Consider the following 22,165-nt stretch of genomic DNA (forward strand, 5'->3'; position numbering starts at 1 on the left):
TTAGAGATATTGCGTAAATGCAAAAAGGCAGTCCTACATATTTGTTTAATATGCGCTTTGAATGACATATCCTGATCAAAAATAACTCCAAGATTTCTCACAGTATTACTAGAGATCAGGGAAATGCCATCCAGAGTAACGATCTGGTTAGACACCATGCTTCTAAGATTTGTGGGACCAAGTACAATAACTTCAGTTTTATCTGAGTTTAAAAGCAGGAAATTAGAGGTCATCCATGTCTTTATGTCTGTAAGACAATCCTGCAGTTTAGCTAATTGGTGCGTATCCTCTGGCTTCATGGATAGATAAAGCTGGGTATCATCTGCGTAACAATGAAAATTTAAGCAATACCGTCTAATAATACTGCCCAAGGGAAGCATGTATAAAGTGAATAAAATTGGTCCTAGCACAGAACCTTGTGGAACTCCATAATTAACTTTAGTCTGTGAAGAAGATTCCCCATTTACATGAACAAACTGTAATCTATTAGACAAATATGATTCAAACCACCGCAGCGCAATGCCTTTAATACCTATGACATGCTCTAATCTCTGTAATAAAATTTTATGGTCAACAGTATCAAAAGCAGCACTGAGGTCCAACAGAACAAGCACAGAGATAAGTCCACTGTCCGAAGCCATAAGAAGATCATTTGTAACCTTCACTAATGCTGTTTCTGTACTATGATGAATTCTAAAACCTGACTGAAACTCTTCAAATAGACCATTCCTCTGCAGGTGATCAGTTAGCTGTTTTACAACTACCCTCTCAAGAATCTTTGAGAGAAAAGGAAGGTTGGAGATTGGCCTATAATTAGCTAAGATAGCTGGGTCAAGTGATGGCTTTTTAAGTAATGGTTTAATTACTGCCACCTTAAAGGCCTGTGGTACATAACCAACTAACAAAGATAGGTTGATCATATTTAAGATTGAAGCATTAAATAATGGTAGGACTTCCTTGAGCAGCCTGGCAGGAATGGGGTCTAATAAGCATGTTGATGGTTTGGATGAAGTAACTAATGAAAATAACTCAGACAGAACAATCGGAGAGAAAGAGTCTAACCAAATACCGGCATCACTGAAAGCAGCCAAAGATAACGATACATCTTTGGGATGGTTATGAGTAATTTTTCTCTAATAGTCAAAATTTGTTAGCAAAGAAAGTCATGAAGTCATTACTAGTTAAAGTTAATGGAATACTCAGCTCAATAGAGCTCTGACTCTTTGTCAGCCTGGCTACAGTGCTGAAAAGAAACCTGGGGTTGTTCTTATTTTCTTCAATTAGTGATGAGTAGAAAGATGTCCTAGCTTCAGGAAGGGCTTTCTTATAGAGCAACAAACTCTTTTTCCAGGCTAAGTGAAGATCTTCTAAATTAGTGAGACGCCATTTCCTCTCCAACTTACGGGTTATCTGCTTTAAGCTACGAGTTTGTGAGTTATACCACGGAGTCAGACACTTCTGATTTAAAGCTCTCTTTTTCAGAGGAGCTACAGCATCCAAAGTTGTCTTCAATGAGGATGTAAAACTATTGACAAGATACTCTAACTCCCTTACAGAGTTTAGGTAGCTACTCTGCTCTGTGTTGGTATATGACATTAGAGAACATAAAGAAGGAATCATATCCTTGTGTGCACACATCATATAAACACACTGTCATTCATGCAGTGTTCCAAAACAACAGATATAATGTGCTTGGTGACAAAATGTTTTAAACGTGGGTCGATGTCCAAACATACTTTTTTGCTGTGTGATAAGGAGAGCCCAGGAGATTTTAGCAAGGTCATAAATAATTGTTAAACTGTCATCATTCACATGTGCTCTGAATTCAAACTACAAACAACATGTATCTTTGCAGAAGCCACACTTTAATGGTCCGCCACAGTTGGCAACTGCATATCTCACTTATTGATTTGTGGATTACTATTTAAATTGTCAGCAGAAACACATACAGTAGTGTTCAGAATAATAGTAGTGCTATGTGACTAAAAAGATTAATCTAGGTTTTGAGTATATTTCTTGTTACATGGGAAACAAGGTACCAGTAGATTCAGTAGATTCTCACAAATCCAACAAGACCAAGCATTCATGATATGCACACTCTTAAGGCTATGAAATTGGGCTATTAGTAATAAAAAAGTAGAAAAGGGGGTGTTCACAATAATAGTAGTGTGGCATTCAGTCAGTGAGTTTGTCAGTTTTGTAGAACAAACAGGTGTGAATCAGGTGTCCCCTATGTAAGGATGAAGCCAGCACCTGTTGAACATGCTTTTCTCTTTGAAAGCCTGAGGAAAATGGGACGTTCAAGACATTGTTCAGAAGAACAGTGTAGTTTGATTAAAAAGTTGATTGGAGAGGGGAAAACTTATACACAGGTGCAAAACATTATAAGCTCTTCATCTACAATGATCTCCAATGCTTTGAAATGGACAAAAAAAAAAAAAAAAACACGTGGAAGAAAACAGAAAACAACCATCAAAATGGATAGATGAATTACCAGACTGGCAAAGGCTCACCCATTGATCATTTCCAGGATGATCAAAGACAGTCTGGAGTTACCTGTAAGTGCTGTGACAGTTAGAAGACGCCTGTGTGAAGCTAATTTATTTGCAAGAATCCCCCGCAAAGTCCCTCTGTTAAATAAAAGACATGTGCAGAAGAGGTTTCAACTGGCCTAAAGAGAAATGGAGGAATATTTTGTTTTACTGATGAGAGTAAAATTGTTCTTTTTGGGTCCAAGGGCCGCAGACAGTTTGTGAGACAACCCTCAAATTCTGAATTCAAGCCACAGTTCACAGTGAAGACAGTGAAGCATGGTGGTGCAAGCATCATGATACGGGCATGTTTCTGCTACTATGGTGTTGGGCCTATATATCGCATACCAGGTATCATGGATCAGTTTGGATATGTCAGAATACTTGAAGAGGTCATGTTGCCTTATGCTGAAGAGGACATGCCATTGAAATGGGTGTTTCAACAAAACAATGACCCCAAGCACACTAGTAAATGAGCAAAATCTTGGTTCCAAACCAACAAAATTAATGCCTCGCAGATGTGAAGAAATCATGAAAACCTGTGGTTATACAACTAAATACAAGTTTAGTGATTCACATGATTGCTAAAAAAGCAGTTTGAACATAATAGTTCATGATAGTACATGAATATAATAATTTTGAGTTTGTAGCGTCAACAGCAGATGCTACTATTATTGTGAACACCCCCTTTTCTACTTTTTTTTTTTTTTTTTTTTTTTTTTTTTTTTTTACTAATAGCCCAATTTCATAGCCTTAAGAGTGTGCATATCATGAATGTTTGGTCTTGTTGGATTTGTGAGAATCTACTGAATCTACTGGTACCTTGTTTCCCATGTAACAATAAGAAATATACTCAAAACCTGGATTAATCTTTTTAGTCACATAGCAGTACTATTATTCTGAACACTACTGTAAGACTTCTGTAACAAAAGTTCATGATAATTACATGTCTGAATTTTTATTTATTTATTTAGTTTTTACTTTAAGCTTATCATGTTTTCCATTAGCTCAGTCCTGTAGAGGGACAGAGAGGAACAATAACAAAAAAGGCTCCCCCAACCTGCTCGTCCAGCATGGTTTTCACAAATTCATTGCGGTACATACCAAACCTTTGACCCAACTCTTCCAGTTGCTGCCAGTTTTACTGGGGGAACAACTTTATATGGATAAAATGTACTCTTTTTGGCACTGAAGTGCCCTTTGTCGTGAACTTGTCGTATAAGTGGTGCGCTTTGCTTTTTAATTTTATTTTTTATTTTTTTTTACTTTTGGCTCACTGTGATCTAATTAAGACACACTTCTTCCAGATAAATGTGTCAGAGTGCATCGTGAAAAAAAGCTGTTTGAGTGTGTCCCATGACCTATCGTGGTAGGTGGGTTAACCCCTTTCGTGTCAGTGCTTTTGTTAAGATGACGTCAAAATGACAGGTTGTCACTTTATCGATGGCATTCATCTATGTCTGCATTGTCCTTTTGAGTCTGTTACCGGAATCATAAAGGATGCTACATTTCATTGGTTTTCCTTTAAGGAAATTTAAGGTTGGACTAGACGACTCTGGGCTTCTTAACCATCTGTAATTGGGTGGCATTTTAATGACATTGTCATTTCTGTCGTGTCACTGTGTAATTTATTAATACTTAACGCACTGGAGGCAGTCCAGCTTTATATTGAGTGCTGCTTTTATTTCAGACCAGGACAAAAGCTAAAGCCTTCAGAGTCACTAATTAGCTGGCTATACACACACATTAAAACACTGTCTGTTTCGTGATGTCATTGGGCAGCACGGTGGCTTAGTGGTTAGCATTGTTGCCTCACAGCAAGAAGGTCATGGGATCGATTCCCATTTGTGGCCTTTCTGTGTGGAGTTTGCATGTTCTCCCTGTGTTTGCATGGGTTTCCTTCAGGTCCTCTGGCTTCTTCCCTCATCCAAATCCATGCATGTTTGGTGAACTGGAAAGTTTAAATTGTCCAGGTCTCCCTTGTTAAAGATATCTCGATCTCAATGGGACTAACTTGGTTAAATAAAGGTTAAATTTAAAAAGATTGTTGCTGGATATAGTTGAGGCCTGTCTGGTTCTGTGTTTTAGACTGAACTCCCACATGGTCACTAGTTTCCCTTCAGTATGTTCTGTGTTTTTTTTGTTGTTGTTTTTTTTTCTCTTCCCACCCTTCTCCAACTGTATATGCTCATTTTTTCCACTGTCTCTCTGGGGCAGCAAGACTCTCTTTCTGTAATAATCTGTGTGTGAGAAGTTGAAGGAAAACTCAGAGGGGTTTGAAAAAGTATTTACTTTATTTATTTTTTGGGGTGGGGGGGGTGTATCAACCTATGACTTGTAGTAATTGTGTGTGTTGGGGAGGGGGTGGCAGTAGAAAAGTTATAGTAGTTCCTCAAACTTCCTGACCTCATGCAGAAACAGTCGCTTCTTTAGCAACCTTTTAGATCTGCATCAGGGCTGTAAATAAATCATTTCTCTCCACGCTGGTGGAACTCGATGACTGTTACAGTGGTTCCCAAACTGAGGGGTCCCTAGAGCTCTGACAGGGGCATGTGGTAAAACTAGGGGAAATGTCAAATGCCACAAAAGTTGAAATAATCAGCAGCATGTCATTAGCCCGCCTCTGCATGGTCCCTCTCTCTCACACACACACACACACACACACACACACACGTGTGTGTGTGAATACTCAGAAGTTCAAAATTTGTCTCGGTTCACAGGAATACCAAGTCTCTAATGTGATTTATGGGAACAAGTTTCTGTTCAAGAACCAGAGACTAAAGCAACAACTGAGTAGGTTAAAGGGGACCTCTGGGATTTTTCAGCCTGTGCTCTGTTTTTTTGGATGCTTAAGGTTGATTTTTTTTTTTTTTTTTCTCCCCCCCACTCTGCACAAAAATTAATGGTCCTATTGATTTAGAACACAAACACGGTCACAGGCTAAATAGTGTAACTGTACATTTCAACACACAGAGGAATAAGTATAATTTGATTCCCTAACTTTCTGTTTTTTAAATGACCACCTCTGTATTAAATGAAAATCAGTGTTCTGCATGACTCTATTCCAGGTGACTATAGCTCACTAGGTAGCGCATGTCCGTTAATCACTGAGGTGATTGTTTGAACCCTGATTGTAGCGGAGTATTGAAACAATTTTTAGGTAGACACTGAAAGAATAAAATAAAATACTGCACATTGCCCCCACAGAAGGTGGAAATAAAGATCAGTTCATGCAGCACGGGTGTATTGTGCTACTCTTCAGCATTGTTAGCATTTTAAAAAAATTGTGCACTGTGATTTACGCAAACTTAAATTAGTGCATAATGAATTTAAGTGTTCTAAGCCACAGTAATTATTGTGTGAAGACATATAAAAGGAGCCTGGCAGCTGCATAGGTTGGGAGATTGCATGTGAATACAAAATATGCTTATGAAAATCTGCAAAACAATCTAAAAAAGGAACTATAAACACATGGTAACCACGACTGAGCAAACTTACTCATGGAGCAGTACAGCTGAAATGATGCAAGTGGAATGAAACACTTTTGCAAGATTAATTTTCTGTTTCAATTTTACGCTTTATTTTCCTTTCTTCCTTTGATTGGGGGAAAAAAATGTATCCTTTTCATAAAAGGCAATAAGTTGAAGGTAGAATGCGTTTTAGCACTGGGGGGAAAAAAATGAAAGGGGGGGGTGAATATTTTTAATACTAGAAGAATCCTTGGCATGAATTGGCTCATGCAGAGGTAAAGCTTTGGGGAAAAAGTATGATGTTGTGTGTGTTTTAACCCCAGTAATCTTAAGTATGTACTGACCAGCACTGAGACAAAGTTGTGTGCAAAATGTGAAGGAGATCCAACATACACGAGTCTGGAAACCTCTTTATTTTAGATATGCACACAGACATTATTATACAGGACTAGTAGAAAGACTGACTGCAGTTTGAGATTTTGCATTGGGTGTTGCCTTCAGTCAGTAACACTTACAGCTGTATATTATGTCTAAACACACATTAAAAAGAAGTGTGCCTAAAGATGCACTGAGATCCAATTACACGAAGTAGATGACTTGAAAACTGGAATCTGCAAACAGAAAATGGAGAAATAGTGTGTGCTTAAAATGCGTTTGAAACATGTGAAAGTGATCGCATTGTACAGACTCCACAACCTGTATTGTTAATGATCTCTGTAACTCTGAGGTGTTTTCTTTCATGTCAAACCCCCGTTGCACATATGCTGATTGAGGCCGAATGGCATCAGAATGACACATCCGGTCACAGTCGGGAAGTATTGAGGTGTAGTCTGAAGACGGACGGAGGGCAGTCTCTGAGCAGTCTACATATTTAGTCCCATTCGCTCAGGGGTCCTGAGAGTGTTGTACAGTTCAAAACCCTCTTGGCGGCATCAAGAAGGGATGCACATCTGATGGTGGCCTGTGTCCAGTTTCTGCATCATCTGATCACAATCTACATATTCTGATGGCATCATAACAGCATTTGAAATGATCTGATCGCAGTTGATTGAGCTCTGAGATGGATCGGTCATGCCAAAGCCTGCCAGCGTGTTGTGTCACGTTTGTCCACTTCCACTGGACCCCGGCCAGGGAGGGCAAAGGAAATGTTGATATTTCCTTTGCCCTGAACCTCTGATGTGCACATCGCACATCAGAGGTTCAGTACAACGCCCCGCAACACAGCTGAACGGGATGTCACCGCTGTAATACACATTATTACATGTTCACCTCCCAACTCTGTAGCAGGTATGACAGGGAACTGAGCCCATGACAACATGAATAAACATGCAACTCACCTCCGGTACCCTAGAAGCATTCCACAGTGCAGAAAGCAGCCAGGATCGCAGCATGTGGTGAAGTCGCTTTCACCCAGCTGTGCTGTGTGCTGGCAACATTGATCAGCTCACAAATGCATCATCCATCTCGGCATAAATAAGTCCCATGCGAAGCACCGTTCCGCACCGATAATCCCATTGGAGTTGTTAAAATGCGTATCAAATACGCTGAAATGGCCACAAGTAAAATGAAGAAGGAAATGGATTAGCTATAAAAAAAAAAAGTGACCAAAAAAGAGAAGTTCACTGGCTACATCCGAAGAATGTTGCGCATGGGAAAACTTGGCGCACTGCCAGCAAAGTTCAGAAGTTCTTCCAGTCAGACGAATAAAAACTAGCAAAGCTCCAGTGATGGCAGCATTATACTGATCAAACACCTAAAGGGATTATTTATTGGACGATACTTCAGCAGGCGATTACTGACAGCTGTCAGCTTTTTTGCGTGTGCATGCACTCTGGAAGGACAGCTCCTGGGATCATGCACGCCCCGCACAAAGCGGCTCGTTCAGCCATTATGAACACACGTACACGCAGCTGAGCGACCATTTTGGCCACAAACTCGCACACCGGTATGATCACCTGTTCTGCGTTCGCGCACAATGGCTCATTCACCCATTATAAACGCGCACACACTCGCACGCTGCTTGGATCACCTGTTCTATGCACACACACACACACACGTACGTGCACATCCTCCTCCTGATGAGGTCAATGAGCACTGGGAATGTGAGGACGAGCGATGATGTGGTTGCGTGAGTGAGTGATGACAGCACCAGTGTCAGTCTGTGTCATCTGACTGTTGTGTAAAATATGTTTGGACTGCATTGTGCAGGTGTGCACGAGGCAGTCTGGCTGCGTTCTGACACGGCTGACCACGCCTCTTTTCCCTCCTGACTGTGCCCCGATTATGACCATTTTTGCAGTGTCTGCCTGGTTCCTGCTCATTCTTATGTGTGACGGGAACTTTACATTTTCATTTATTGGACTTTCTGTTTCACATCCAGTCAGTCGTCCTCGTGTGCACAGTTTGGAATTCCCACTTGATTATTATGTCCTTCCGAATAGTAGGTAATTTCCGAAGTTGTGTCTTGAGTTGGAAACTGTTACTTCCTCTACATTCTCCTTGTGAAAACAGTAACTGTCACTTCTTGTTTTAAGTTCAGACATTGTGCAACTGTGTCCAGAAAATGTGATATTCTGACTGTGGTTGTGTGCCTTTGTCCTGTAGGAGGCTCAGGTGAGAGGTCACCATGGCACCCTTCCTGCGTATGGCCTTCAAAACCTATGACATGGGTGCTCTGCATCCAATCTCTGCACCTCCCATCTGTGCAGTCAAGATGAAGGAGTCTATCAGCACGGGTATGTACAGATGCACACATGCAAGAATGCCTTCATGATTGGCAAAAGTGGCAGCACAGGGAGCTGATTTCACAGCCCATTTAAAATTGGCTTCACTACCATCATCTGCTGAGCTCCTCCAGAAGCTCTGTTATCAACCACAAACTGTGACATAATTTTTAGGTTCAGCAAAACTAATGATTACCTTCTTCCACAGAGCGAGGAAAGACTCTGGTACAGAGGAAGCCCACAATGTATCCAGCCTGGATGTCCACTTTTGACGCTCACGTCTATGAGGGACGTGTCCTTGAGTTGGACCTCATGGAGACTGCTGAGGAAGCATTGGCCAGTGTCACGGTGGGCTTGTCTGTACTGGCAGAACGTTGCAAGAAAGCCAAAAATAACGGAAGTGCCGAGTTCTGGCTGGATCTGCAGCCTTCTGGGAAGGTCCAGATGTCTGTTCAGTTCTTCCTAGAAGACAGTGATGCAGGTAAAAAACTGTTACTTTTCATTAAGTGGTGTAACTTAAAGGCCACACACAGTAAAATCAGAAAATTGACTCAAACCATTGTGAATTTATGCATTTTGTGACTATCTGGAAGGTCTGCATTCAATAAAAGTCATAACATGGCAGTGAGGGGTCACTTCAAGCATTTACACTTACCGCACGCTCTCTGCTGATGCTGTATAACTGGTCATGCAACAGTTAAAAGTTGCACTGTATACAGTTTCTCCAATCACAGCCACAGAAGCTGATAAGTCCTTCAGAGTTGTCATGGGTGTCTTGGTGGCTTCCCTCACTAGTCTCCTTCTTGTATAATCACACATTTTGTGAGAACTGCCTCCTCCAGGCAGATTTACCACACAGTACCGTACTGTTTGTGTTTCTTAATGACTGATGTACGCAAATGAAGTCAAAGACATATTCAGTGGCTTGGAAATGATCATGTATCTGTCCCTTGACTTGTTTAAAGAAAACTACATGTAAAAGTGATGATTTAGTTGTTAGACTTGGAGGTGTTTTGGGTCTGTCTGTCTGTCTGTATCTATCTATCTATCTCTATCTATCGTTGTAGAAGTTCGGTTTTCTTGTGAGTTTAAATGGCATAATTTTAGAAATTTTTAAATAAAGAAGCCTCTAAAAATGTGTATATGTATATATATGTATATGTATATATATGTATATGTATGTATATATATGTATATGTATGTATATATATGTATATGTATGTATATATATGTATATGTATATGTATAATTTTTTTTTTTTTTTTTTAATTATTGCAAAATTCAAACATGGGCCAACCAACCTAATGGCAGCACTGTATGCTTTTGTTGGTGTGGAAGGGTTTACTGACCTTGACTTTACAGATGTTGCTGTGTTCTTTGCAAAATCAATGCATGACTTGGTTGCATTATTTGAGAAGCTGAGTGAGGAATCAGAATGTCTGGGTTTGCGATTGTACTGGATCAAGATTATCATCCAGGCTTTCATTGAGGGGAAGAGTTTCTGGAGTTTTTCTTCTTCTTTTAAGGTTTTCTTTGGAGAATCCTTGGGTACTGTTGGAATGATTCATGTGTCAAATTAACAGTTACTTAGGCAGACTCAAATGAAGAATATCACTTGCATTGTGACTGAACATCAGCTGTGACGTTTTGTCCAAGTGGCACATTTCTCTATGATCCAGCACTGAGGAACCGCAGCAGCTGCAGATAGCCAAGACTCAGTCAGGCTTCACCCACCTATAGCAGATTCATGGTTATTTTTGAGAGCACAAAGTGTAGCAGCCGGCTGGGAACACAGCAGGTGGCATTGTCATGACGAATTGCGCACCAGTGCGGGGGTTAAATCCGTATGTGCCAGTGTCAAGACATCTTAAGGCTGCCTTGTCTCACCCAGTAACTCTGCCTCTCATTCAGCGTTTCTGCCTCCTTAGTTGAGTTCTCTTATGCCTCTTCTGCTGTCATCTCTGGCTGACGTTTGAGTCCGCCCTGTTCACATGCATCAGCTGGAACCACTTGCCAGCAGGGCCGTTTTTCTGTGTTTACCCCTTATGAAGCAGCAATGCCCGGAGGCCTGTTGATAGGATTTGATGTTTGAACTAAATGGGCGACTCGGTGTTAGGACTGAGCAAGCTGACAATTTTGGTATATGATCTGCTTTTCAGAGGAATCGTACAGCTTGCATCATTAAATGTATGAATAACATCACCATCCAAACTTCTCTAAGACGTAAACTAAGCAAATGTATGCATGATTGGTTGTGAGACAATTGGGACGTGGCTCATTGGGGACACACTGCATCTTGGAAGTGGAATTTATTTTGTAACCAGAAGACAGCAGTGCAAACAAAGAATAGTAATGAGCAGACCAACATAGTGACAAAGCCACAAAGTGGTGGAGATGTGAATCACTACTTCCAGTCAGAGCTTTCAGAATAAAATCAGACCCAAAAAGGAATGCAGATTTTTTTTTTTTTTTTTTAACTCATTGAGTGCCAGCCATTTTCAAAGTTCAGAACATCCCAGTGCCAGGATTTCTTCAGCATTTGAGTGTTTTTTCAAGACCCATAGAAAATTAAGTTCTATGTCCATGTCAACAACAAACATACCACAAGAAAAGAGAAGAAAAGAAAGTGGCTCGATGACACGTCTTTGGCGCGGGGCGTTACTATCGGAAAAGACGCGTTTTAGAGTCAGTGGCATCGAGTTGAGTTAATTGGGCCCGTTTAACCTCGAGTTGAAGTCTCAGGCTTTATATCTATGCAACCTCCTCACAACTAATCATGTGATCACATATGTTTAATGAAATCTGTGGGGAGAATTATCTTTCAGATTGTGACTTGCTCCCCCCCAAACCAAAAAAAAAAAGTAATATGACTTTTTGGCCAGATTGCACACCCTTAAGTATAGTGGTTCTTATACCTTGAGAAATGATGCACATCCACAAAATAGTTGCCGTATTGGTTGGGGGGGGGGGGGGGGGGGCGGATACTGAATATAAAGGAAAAATAACATTTAATGTTCAAAAAGCCCATTGCCTCCCTGTATACATGATTTACTTAACATTCATGTCTTTGAAAGTCGGTCGGTGCGTATAAATTTTTCTTTACTCCTTGCTTGAACTGTAAATCCTCAGTTTGATTTTTATAAATTATTCTCCCCCCAAGCGGCGTGTAAGCCATCAGTGAAAGTCGTCCCCGAGGATGGAACTATGACCCTCAACAGGAGGAGAGGAGCATTCAAGCAGCCCAAGCTTCATGTTATCAAAAGCCATGAATTCACCGCTACCTTCTTTGGCCAGCCGACCTTCTGCTCTGTGTGCAGAGAGTTCCTCTGGTGAGACGCTTCACACTTTTGCTTGGGTAGCATTTCAAATACTTCTACAACTACAATGTATTATTGTAAAAATATAATTGTAATATATGTAGAGCAATGTGTCTCACACTGGGGGCCGTGCACCACATTAGGGTCATGAGCCTAACACACAGGTGCAATATTTATTTCCCGAGGTATGTTATACCATGTATATCATTTAGTACAACCCCAATTCCAATGAAGTTGGGACATTGTGTGAAATGTAAATAAAAACAGAATACAATGATTTGCACATCCTCTTCAACCTATATTAAATTGCATACACCACAAAGACAAGATATTTAATGTTCAAACTGATAGACTTTGTTTTTGTGCAAATATTTGCTCATTTTGAAATGGATGCCTGCAACACATTTCAAAAAAGCTGGGACAGGAGCAACAAAAGACGGGAAAGTTGATGAATGCTCAAAGAAAACCTGTTTGTAACATTCTGCAGGTGAACAGGTTAATTGGAAACAGGTGAATGTCATGATTGGGTATAAAAGGAGCATCGCCAAAAGTTCAGAAGCCAGCATCTGTGATGGTATGAGGGTGTGTTGGTGCCCATGGCATGGGCAACTTACACATCTGTGATGGCACCATCAATGCTGAAAGTTACATCCAGGTTTTGGAGCAACACATGCTGCCATCCAAGCAACTTGGATGGCAGGGACGTCCCTGCTCATTTCAGCAAGACAATGCCAAGCCACATTCTACAACTCCTGGCAAAAATTATGGAATCACCGGCCTCGGAGGATGTTCATTCAGTTGTTTAATTTTGTAGAAAAAAAGCAGATCACAGTCATGACACAACTAAAGTCATTTCAAATGGCAACTTTCTGGCTTTAAGAAACACTATAAGAAATCAGGAAAAAAAACTGGCAGTCAGTAACGGTTACTTTTTTAGACCAAGCAGAGGGAAAAAAATATGGAATCACTCAATTCTGAGGAAAAAATTATGGAATCATGAAAAACAAAAGAACGCTCCAACACATCACTAGTATTTTGTTGCACCACCTCTGGCTTTTATAACAGCTTGCAGTCTCTGAGGCATGGACTTAATGAGTGACAAACAGTACTCTTCATTAATCTGGCTCCAACTTTCTCTGATTGCTGTTGCCAGATCAGCTTTGCAGGTTGGAGCCTTGTCATGGACCATTTTCTTCAACTTCCACCAAAGATTTTCAATTGGATTAAGATCCGGACTATTTGCACGCCATGACATTGATCCAATGTGTGTTTTTGCAAGGAATGTTTTCACAGTTTTTGCTCTATGGCAAGATGCGTTATCTTGAGAAATGATTTCATCATCCCCAAACATCCTTTCAATTGATGGGATAAGAAAAGTGTCCAAAATATCAACGTAAACTTGTGCATTTATTGATGATGTAATGACAGCCATCTCCCCAGTGCCTTTACCTGACATGCAGCCCCCTGTGGAAATTTACATGTTCTCTTCAGGCAGTCATCTTTATAAATCTCATTCGAACGGCACCAAACAAAAGTTCCAGCATCATCACCTTGCCCAATGCAGATTCGAGATTCATCACTGAATATGACTTTCATCCAGTCATCCACAGTCCATGATTGCTTTTCCTTAGCCCATTGTAACCTTGTTTTTTTCTGTTTGTGTTAATGATGACTTTTGTTTAGCTTTTCTGTATGTAAATCCCATTTCCTTTAGGTGGTTTCTTACAGTTCGGTCACAGACGTTGACTCCAGTTTCCTCCCATTCGTTCCTCATTTGTTTTGTGGTACATTTTTGATTTTTGAGACACATTGCTTTAAGTTTTCTGTCTTGACGCTTTGATGTCTTCCTTGGTCTACCAGTATGTTTGCCTTTAACAACCTTCCCATGTTGTTTGTATTTGGTCCAGAGTTTAGACACAGCTGACTGTGAACAACCAACATCTTTTGCAACATTGCGTGATGATTTACCCTCTTTTAAGAGTTTGATAATCCTCTCCTTTGTTTCAATTGACATCTCTCGTGTTAGAGCCATGATTCATGTCAGTCCACTTGGTGCAACAGCTCTCCAAGGTGTGATCACTCCTTTTTAGATGCAGACTAACGAACAGATCTGATTTGATGCAGGTGTTAGTTTTGAGGATGAAAATTTACAGGGTGATTCCATAATTTATTCCTCAGAATTGAGTGAGTCCATATTGTTTTCCCTCTGCTTGGTCTAAAAATATAACCGTTACTGACTGCCACAATTATTTTTCCTGATTTCTTATAGTGTTTCTTAAAGCCAGAAAGTTGCCATTTGAAATGACTTTAGTTTTGTGTCATGTCTGTGATCTGCTTTTTTCTACAAAATTAAACAACTGAATGAACATCCTCCGAGGTCGGTGATTCCATAATTATTGCCAGGGGTTGTACACGTGTTACAACAGTGTGGCTTTGTAGTAGAGCATGACACGGGAGTGTATTTTCACTCCCGTCTCATCCCGCTCCCAGAAAAAAAATCCCATCCTATCCCAATCCTGGACTGGAGTAAAAAAATAAATCCCATCCCGTCCCACTCCTGTAAAGATGACTCCCAATCCCATCCCGCTCCCACTCAAAATCAGTCCCACTCCCGTATGTCTTCGTGGCTAGGATGCGGTTTGACATCTCCCAATTGTGGATGTAGTGCGCGGTGACCATTATGTAATTCATGTTGGTTCTCTCTTCTAACCACAGATCTGTGGTAAACGCATGGTCTTAGCGATTTTGAGCGATTGGAGCGTTTGTGGCGCAATATTGCGTCGCATCATGTCGCACCGGCGTGAAGTTAGACAGTAGACAATAGTTCATTATTCAGACAGTAATTCACGATGAAGCAGTTCTGGGTGTATTATGGGCAAGAAATGTTTTTAAAATGGAAATAAACGTGCCCAGTTGAATTCTACCTTTAAAAAATCCTAAATAAAATGATGATTTGGTTTTGGTGCTTAAGCAAAAATACAATGACAGAATATGGAAAGCGAAAACAGACATATACTAATTTATTAGGCTTGTGCTTTTAATTAAATCTGTCAACTCCTTACACCTCACTCTAGTCACAACTTTAGTTAAAAAAAAAAAAAAGTGCTGCAAAAACAATTATGAAAAGAACTGACAGTTACACATCAAAAAACAACTAAAAATAAAAGATGACAACTGACTACTGTACAAATAATATTTTGAAAATTCTGATTTTCTCCCCTCCCACCCCTCAATTTCACTGTATTTAATGACATGATGAACTACTGTCTGGAATTTGAATCACTGTCCAGAATCTGAATAACTGTCCACACTTAAGCAGTAATAGCTTTTACATGGGCAAGTGCATTTTGGCACCACATGCCCAGATATGTTGAGTGCCCTTGCCCCATGCTCACCAAGCTCCATTTTGGATGGGTGTAATTTTGGTTGTTTTAAATAGATGAAAAACATCATCTATTTTTGGCATTCCCGCTCCTGTTCATTTTTATTCCCATCCCAATCATGGGGTTGATAAAATTTTGACTCCCATCCTGCGGGAATCCCACAGGAATCACGTGACCCACGGGAATTCCTGAAAAATGTCATCCTCTACTTTGTAGTGAAAGAGTACGGGTACTAGACTGGCCTGCCTGCAGTCCAGACCTGTCGCCCATTGAGAATGTGTTATGAAGCGCAAAATACGACAACGGAGACCCTGGACTGTTGAACAACTGAAGTCCTACATCAAGCAAGAATGGGAGAATTTCACCTACAAAGCTTCAGCAGTTAGTGTCCTCAGTTCCCAAATTCTTATTGAGTGTTGTTAGAAGGAAGGGTGATGTAACACAGTGGTAAACATACCACTGCCCCAACGTTTTTGAAACATGTTGCAGACATCCATTTCAAAATGAGCAAATATTTGCACAAAAACAAAGTTTATCAGTTTGAACATTAATTATCTTGTCTTTCTGGTGTATTCAATTAAATATAGGTTGAAGAGGATTTGCAAATCATTGTATTCTGTTTTTATTTAGATTTTACACAGTTTCCCAACTTCATTAGAAGTGGGGTTGTACAACCTACATGCTAATTTTCTTATTTGTGTGAAGGTAGAAAAGCTGTGCAGTTACTGTATATAAACATTATACCATACATCTTTGCCACTTGATGGACCAAAATTTGGACAGTTGAATAGCTTTTTGTGTGTGTGTGTGGGGGGTGTTTCTAATTGCAAAGCAGAATCCATTTATTATACAGCAAACTGAACTTGTGTATATACGAGGTCTATTAGAAAAGTATCCAACCTTATTTTTTTCAAAAACCATATGGATTTGAATCAGGAGTTTTTGTCATGGAAAGAGGAGCGGAGGCTTCGCGTCGCGGCGGTGCCGCATGGTGCACAGCAACGCCGTGATGAAGCCTCACGGGACATGTTCTGGCATGTCCAGGCGCATCCACAATTTCTCGGATAATCACTCGATGGAAAAACCACCGACAGCTGTCTGAACGCCATCTCAAAGCCGTCCTGTGAGACCAAAACGGAGGTGTTCCTTTGTTCTTTTTAAAGCCGTCCATAAAGCTGTAGTAACAGTCCTTATTCTCTGTGAAGCCTGTAAAAATTTTCACCGAAAGCCAGATAAATTTTTCTAATGGTTTCCAGCTGCCAGTCTCTAACAGTTTCTGAAAAAATTCTGATGGGAAAAAAAGCCCAAACCATTCCGCCATTTCCTGACAATGAAAATTCCGCCGAGGGAGTGGACCACTCCTCACTCAAAGCCTGCTCACAGGCGAATGACGCAACCGACAGGCGTGGAAAAACTCACGCATGCGCACGAGGGTTCAAGCTTGTCGGACGCAATCACACGTGATTCAAATCCATATGGTTTTTGAAAAAATAATAAGGTCGGATACTTTTCTAATAGACCTCGTGTGTGTGTGTATATATATATATATGTGTGTATGTATGTATATGTGTGTGTATCCTGGAACCTTCTGCACTGAAACCAAGCGCATTAACCACTTATATAGTGTGTGTGAGATGACCTATTAACCTAAGAGTTTTTAATTCTCCCCCATACAGGGGTCTCAACAAGCAAGGTTACAAGTGCAGGCGTGAGTATTTCATTTGCCATAAGATGCAACTTTGGTAATTGTGTGTGATCATATCTGTATTTAGTGCAGTTTTTGTGCGCACAACTTTACTGAAACTATCTAGATCACATTGATTGTAATATTTGGTCAATTATGTCACCCAGAATGCAATGCCGCAATCCACAAGAAGTGTATCGACATGATCATTGGCAGGTGCACTGGAACAGCAGCCAACAGTAGAGACACAATGGTGAGCATTATATAGTTAATGTCCTTCAGCGCCTCGGCAAAAATTCATCATAGGTCTAAAACTGATGCTTTACAGTGAGCTGTTGCTGCTTTCCACAGCTATAGTACAGCAGTGACTGTGAATGCTGTCCTGCTTCACTTTCTGCTGTTTCTGTTTTTCTCAAAAATTCTTGAAAGGGTAGTTGTAAAACAGCTAACTGATCATCTGCAGAGGAATGGTCTATTTGAAGAGTTTCAGTCAGGTTTTAGAATTCATCATAGTACAGAAACAGCATTAGTGAAGGTTACAAATGATCTTCTTATGGCCTCGGACAGTGGACTCATCTCTGTGCTTGTTCTGTTAGACCTCAGTGCTGCTTTTGATACTGTTGACCATAAAATTTTATTACAGAGATTAGAGCATGCCATAGGTATTAAAGGCACTGCGCTGCGGTGGTTTGAATCATATTTGTCTAATAGGTTACAATTTGTTCATGTAAATGGGGAATCGTCTTCACAGACTAAAGTTAATTATGGAGTTCCACAAGGTTCTGTGCTAGGACCAATTTTATTCAGTTTATACATGCTTCCCTTAGGCAGTATTATTAGACGGTATTGCTTAAATTTTCATTGTTACGCAGATGATACCCAGCTTTATCTATCCATGAAGCCAGAGGACACACACCAATTAGCTAAACTGCAGGATTGTCTTACAGACATAAAGACATGGATGACCTCTAATTTCCTGCTTTTAAACTCAGATAAAACTGAAGTTATTGTACTTGGCCCCACAAATCTTAGAAACATGGTGTCTAACCAGATCCTTACTCTGGATGGCATTACCCTGACCTCTAGTAATACTGTGAGAAATCTTGGAGTCATTTTTGATCAGGATATGTCATTCAAAGTGCATATTAAACAAATATGTAGGACTGCTTTTTTGCATTTATGCAATATCTCTAAAATTAGAAAGGTCTTGTCTCAGAGTGATGCTGAAAAACTAATTCATGCATTTATTTCCTCTAGGCTGGACTATTGTAATTCATTATTATCAGGTTGTCCTAAAAGTTCCCTAAAAAGCCTTCAGTTAATTCAAAATGCTGCAGCTAGAGTACTAACGGGGACTCGAAGGAGAGAGCATATCTCACCCATATTGGCCTCTCTTCATTGGCTTCCTGTTAATTCTAGAATAGAATTTAAAATTCTTCTTCTTACTTATAAGGTTTTGAATAATCAGGTCCCATCTTATCTTAGGGACCTCGTAGTACCATATCACCCCAATAGAGCGCTTCGCTCTCAGACTGCAGGCTTACTTGTAGTTCCTAGGGTTTGTAAGAGTAGAATGGGAGGCAGAGCCTTCAGCTTTCAGGCTCCTCTCCTGTGGAACCAGCTCCCAATTCAGATCAGGGAGACAGACACCCTCTCTACTTTTAAGATTAGGCTTAAAACTTTCCTTTTTGCTAAAGCTTATAGTTAGGGCTGGATCGGGTGACCCTGAACCATCCCTTAGTTATGCTGCTATAGACGTAGACTGCTGGGGGGTTCCCATGATGCACTGTTTCTTTCTCTTTTTGCTCTGTATGCACCACTCTGCATTTAATCATTAGTGATCGATCTCTGCTCCCCTCCACAGCATGTCTTTTTCCTGGTTCTCTCCCTCAGCCCCAACCAGTCCCAGCAGAAGACTGCCCCTCCCTGAGCCTGGTTCTGCTGGAGGTTTCTTCCTGTTAAAAGGGAGTTTTTCCTTCCCACTGTAGCCAAGCGCTTGCTCACAGGGGGTCATTTTGACCGTTGGGGTTTTACATAATTATTGTATGGCCTTGCCTTACAATATAAAGCGCCTTGGGGCAACTGTTTGTTGTGATTTGGCGCTATATAAAAAAAATTGATTGATTGATTGCTTTTGTGAGCTTTGCACAGCAGTTATTCTTGATGCCATTGCTTATTAAAAAAATTATAAATTATTGTGCACAAATTCTACAGCAAACCTGATTACAGATCCGGTTGAACATCATCATACTCAAGTTTACAAACGCATCAGTATTACCTGATGACTGTATCACACTTGGGGCTGGATTTACTAAAGATTTGCGTGTGTTAAACATGTGCAGACACAATAGTACTCACAAAAAATGTCCATATTGATTTACTACCAGAACACACTGAGGATTGTTTCTTTCACATGTGCACAATAGCACATTTTCCATTTAGTGTGTTTGTCTTCATGAATATGCAGTTTGGAGTTTGTCAACCTAAATACATAAATTATAGGGGTATACTTGCAAATGGTGAGGTTTGCACATGCAACACAATTTATCAAGGTCAAAGGAAATTTAGCAGGTGACATGAGTAGATGGATACAGTTGTATGTAAGAGTTTGGGCACTCCTGATGATTTCCATGATTTTCCTTTATAAATCATTGGTTGCTTGGATCAGGAATTTCAGTTAAATATATAACAGACAAACACACTGATATTTGAGAAGTGAAATGAAGTTTCTAGCATTTACAAAAAGTGTGCAATAATTATTTAACAAAATTAGGCAGTGTGTAAATTTGGGCACCCCAACAGAAAAAAATATATCAATATTTAGTAGATCCTCCTTTTGCAGAAACAACAGCCTCTAAACGCTTTCTATAGATTCCAATGAGAGTCTGGATTCTGGTTGGTTCTTTACAAAACATCTCAGGTTTTTGGTTTCCGAGCATGGACAGCACGCTTAAAATCCCACCACAGATTTCAATAATATTCAGGTCTTGGGACTGAGATGGCCATTCCAGAATGTTGTACTTGTTCCTCTGCATGAATGCCTTAGGAGATTTTGAACAGTGTTTAGGGTCGCTGTCTTGTTGAAAGATCCAGCGCAACTTCAACTTTGTCACTAATTCTTGAACATTGTTCTCAAGAATCTGCTGATGTTGACTGGAATCCATGTGACCCTCAACTTTAACAAGCATCCCATTACCTGAACTGGCCACACAGCCACATGACATGATGGAACCACCTCCAAATTTTACTGTAGGTAGCAAGTGTTTTTCTTGGAATGCTGTCTTCTTTTTCTGCCATACATACCGCCCCTTGTTATGTCCAAATAACTCAATTTTAGTTTCATCAGTCCAAATCACCTTATTCAAAAATGAAGCTGGCTTGTCCAAATGTGCTTTAGCATAACTCAAGTGACTGTTTGTGGCATGTACACAGAAAAGTCTTCCTCTGAATTACTCTCCCATACAGCATCTCCTTGTGCAAAGTGTGCTGTATAGTTGAACGATGCACAGAGACACTATCTGCAGCAAGATCATGTTGTAGGTCTTTGGAGCAGGTCTGTGGGTTGACTATGGACTGTTCTCACCATCCTTCACTTCAGCTTATGAGATTTTTCTTAGCCTGCCACTTTGGGCCTTAACTAGTACTGTGCCTGTGGCCTTCCATTTCCTCACTATGTTCCTCACAGTGGAAACTGACAGCTGAAATCTCTGCGATAACTTTTTGTATCCTTTCCCTAAACCATGATGTTGAACATTCTTTGTTTTCAGGTCATTTGAGAGTTGTTTAGAGGCTCCCATGTTGCCACTCATTAGAAGAGATGCAAAGAGGATAAACATTTGCAAATGGCCACCTTAAATACCCTTTCTCATGATTGGATTCACCTGTGTAAGGAGGTCAAGGGTCAATGAACTTACCAAACCAATTTTGTGTTCCAATAATTAGTGCTAAATGTATTCAAATCAATAAAATGACAAGGTTGCCCAAATTTATGCACCTGCCTCATTTTGTTTAAATAATTATTGCACACTTTCTGTAAATACTAAAAACTTCATTTCACTTCTCAAATATCAGTGTGTTCGTCCGCTATATGATATATTTAACTGGGATTGCTGATCTAAACAACCAGTGATTTTTAAAGGAAAATCGTGGAAATCATCAGGGGTGCCCAAACTTTTACATACCACTGTATATCTGTATTTTGCAAGTTTGAAACCTTGGCATTAGTTTATTCTCTTTGACACCATGCAACTTTACTTCATGCTTGTTTCTTTAACCCTCAAATGACCAAGCTATTTTTGCGACTAATATGGTAGGATAATTATAGCATCAAATATAGAAGAACCAGTGACTAGCAAATATGCCAATACTTTAAAACAAACCTCAATAAACCCATCAGTCATCCTTTATGACAATCATGAGCCATTTTCATCCTCACTTTGGACATCAACATTCAGTCTTGATGCTTGTGCAGCTGTAAATCTTACTATTCTAGGTCTGTTGGCAATTCTTCCCTGCAAAACAGTATACAAATAATGAATGATTATGAATTCAATGGTACGAATATTTCATGAGGTAAAAGATGGAATAGTACGTTCTGTCTTTCACCTCATGAAATATTCATACCATTGAAAGAATGAAAAAAACTTTTACTTTGTTTTATATAATAGCTAAAATTGATCCTTGCCATTTGGTTTTTATTAATTCAGAAACAACAGAAAAGGGACTTACATTTTGGTATGTATCACTGGTGCTTTGATGTCAACAGTCCAGCATGAACTTTAAATAGGAGTCCAAAATTGTTCTCTGTCAACTGGCAAAAACAGTCAGATAATTCAAAAAATAATTCTGATGATATAGTCCAGGGGTATTCAACTCATTCCAGAAAGGGCTGAGAGGGTGCAGGTTTTCTTTGCAACCACCCACTCCACCAGATAGTTTCACTGATTAACATCACTTTGAGCAGATGGAATCAGTCAATCAGTGAAATCACCTGGTGGAGTGGGTGGTTGCAAGGAAAGCCTGCACCCTCTCAGCCCTTTCTGGAATGAGTTTGAGAT

At 40.1% G+C, this 22,165-nt stretch overlaps 1 protein-coding gene across 2 annotated transcripts in view; it reads left to right on the top strand.

The window, feature by feature from the left end:
* LOC117507340 (protein kinase C delta type-like) overlaps positions 1-22,165 on the top strand; it is a 57,541-nt gene that overhangs the window by 23,974 nt on the left and 11,402 nt on the right. For both annotated transcript variants that reach the window (XM_034167183.1, XM_034167184.1), the window contains exons 2-6: positions 8,606-8,736; positions 8,933-9,205; positions 11,885-12,053; positions 17,101-17,132; positions 17,276-17,361. In XM_034167183.1, the coding sequence (XP_034023074.1) occupies positions 8,628-8,736; positions 8,933-9,205; positions 11,885-12,053; positions 17,101-17,132; positions 17,276-17,361 (669 nt within the window). In that variant the 5' untranslated portion in view covers positions 8,606-8,627. The remainder of the gene's footprint in view (positions 1-8,605; positions 8,737-8,932; positions 9,206-11,884; positions 12,054-17,100; positions 17,133-17,275; positions 17,362-22,165) is intronic.

The sequence above is a fragment of the Thalassophryne amazonica genome, chromosome 3 (assembly GCF_902500255.1).
Source record: "Thalassophryne amazonica chromosome 3, fThaAma1.1, whole genome shotgun sequence".
NCBI classification, from domain to species: Eukaryota; Metazoa; Chordata; class Actinopteri; order Batrachoidiformes; family Batrachoididae; genus Thalassophryne; species Thalassophryne amazonica.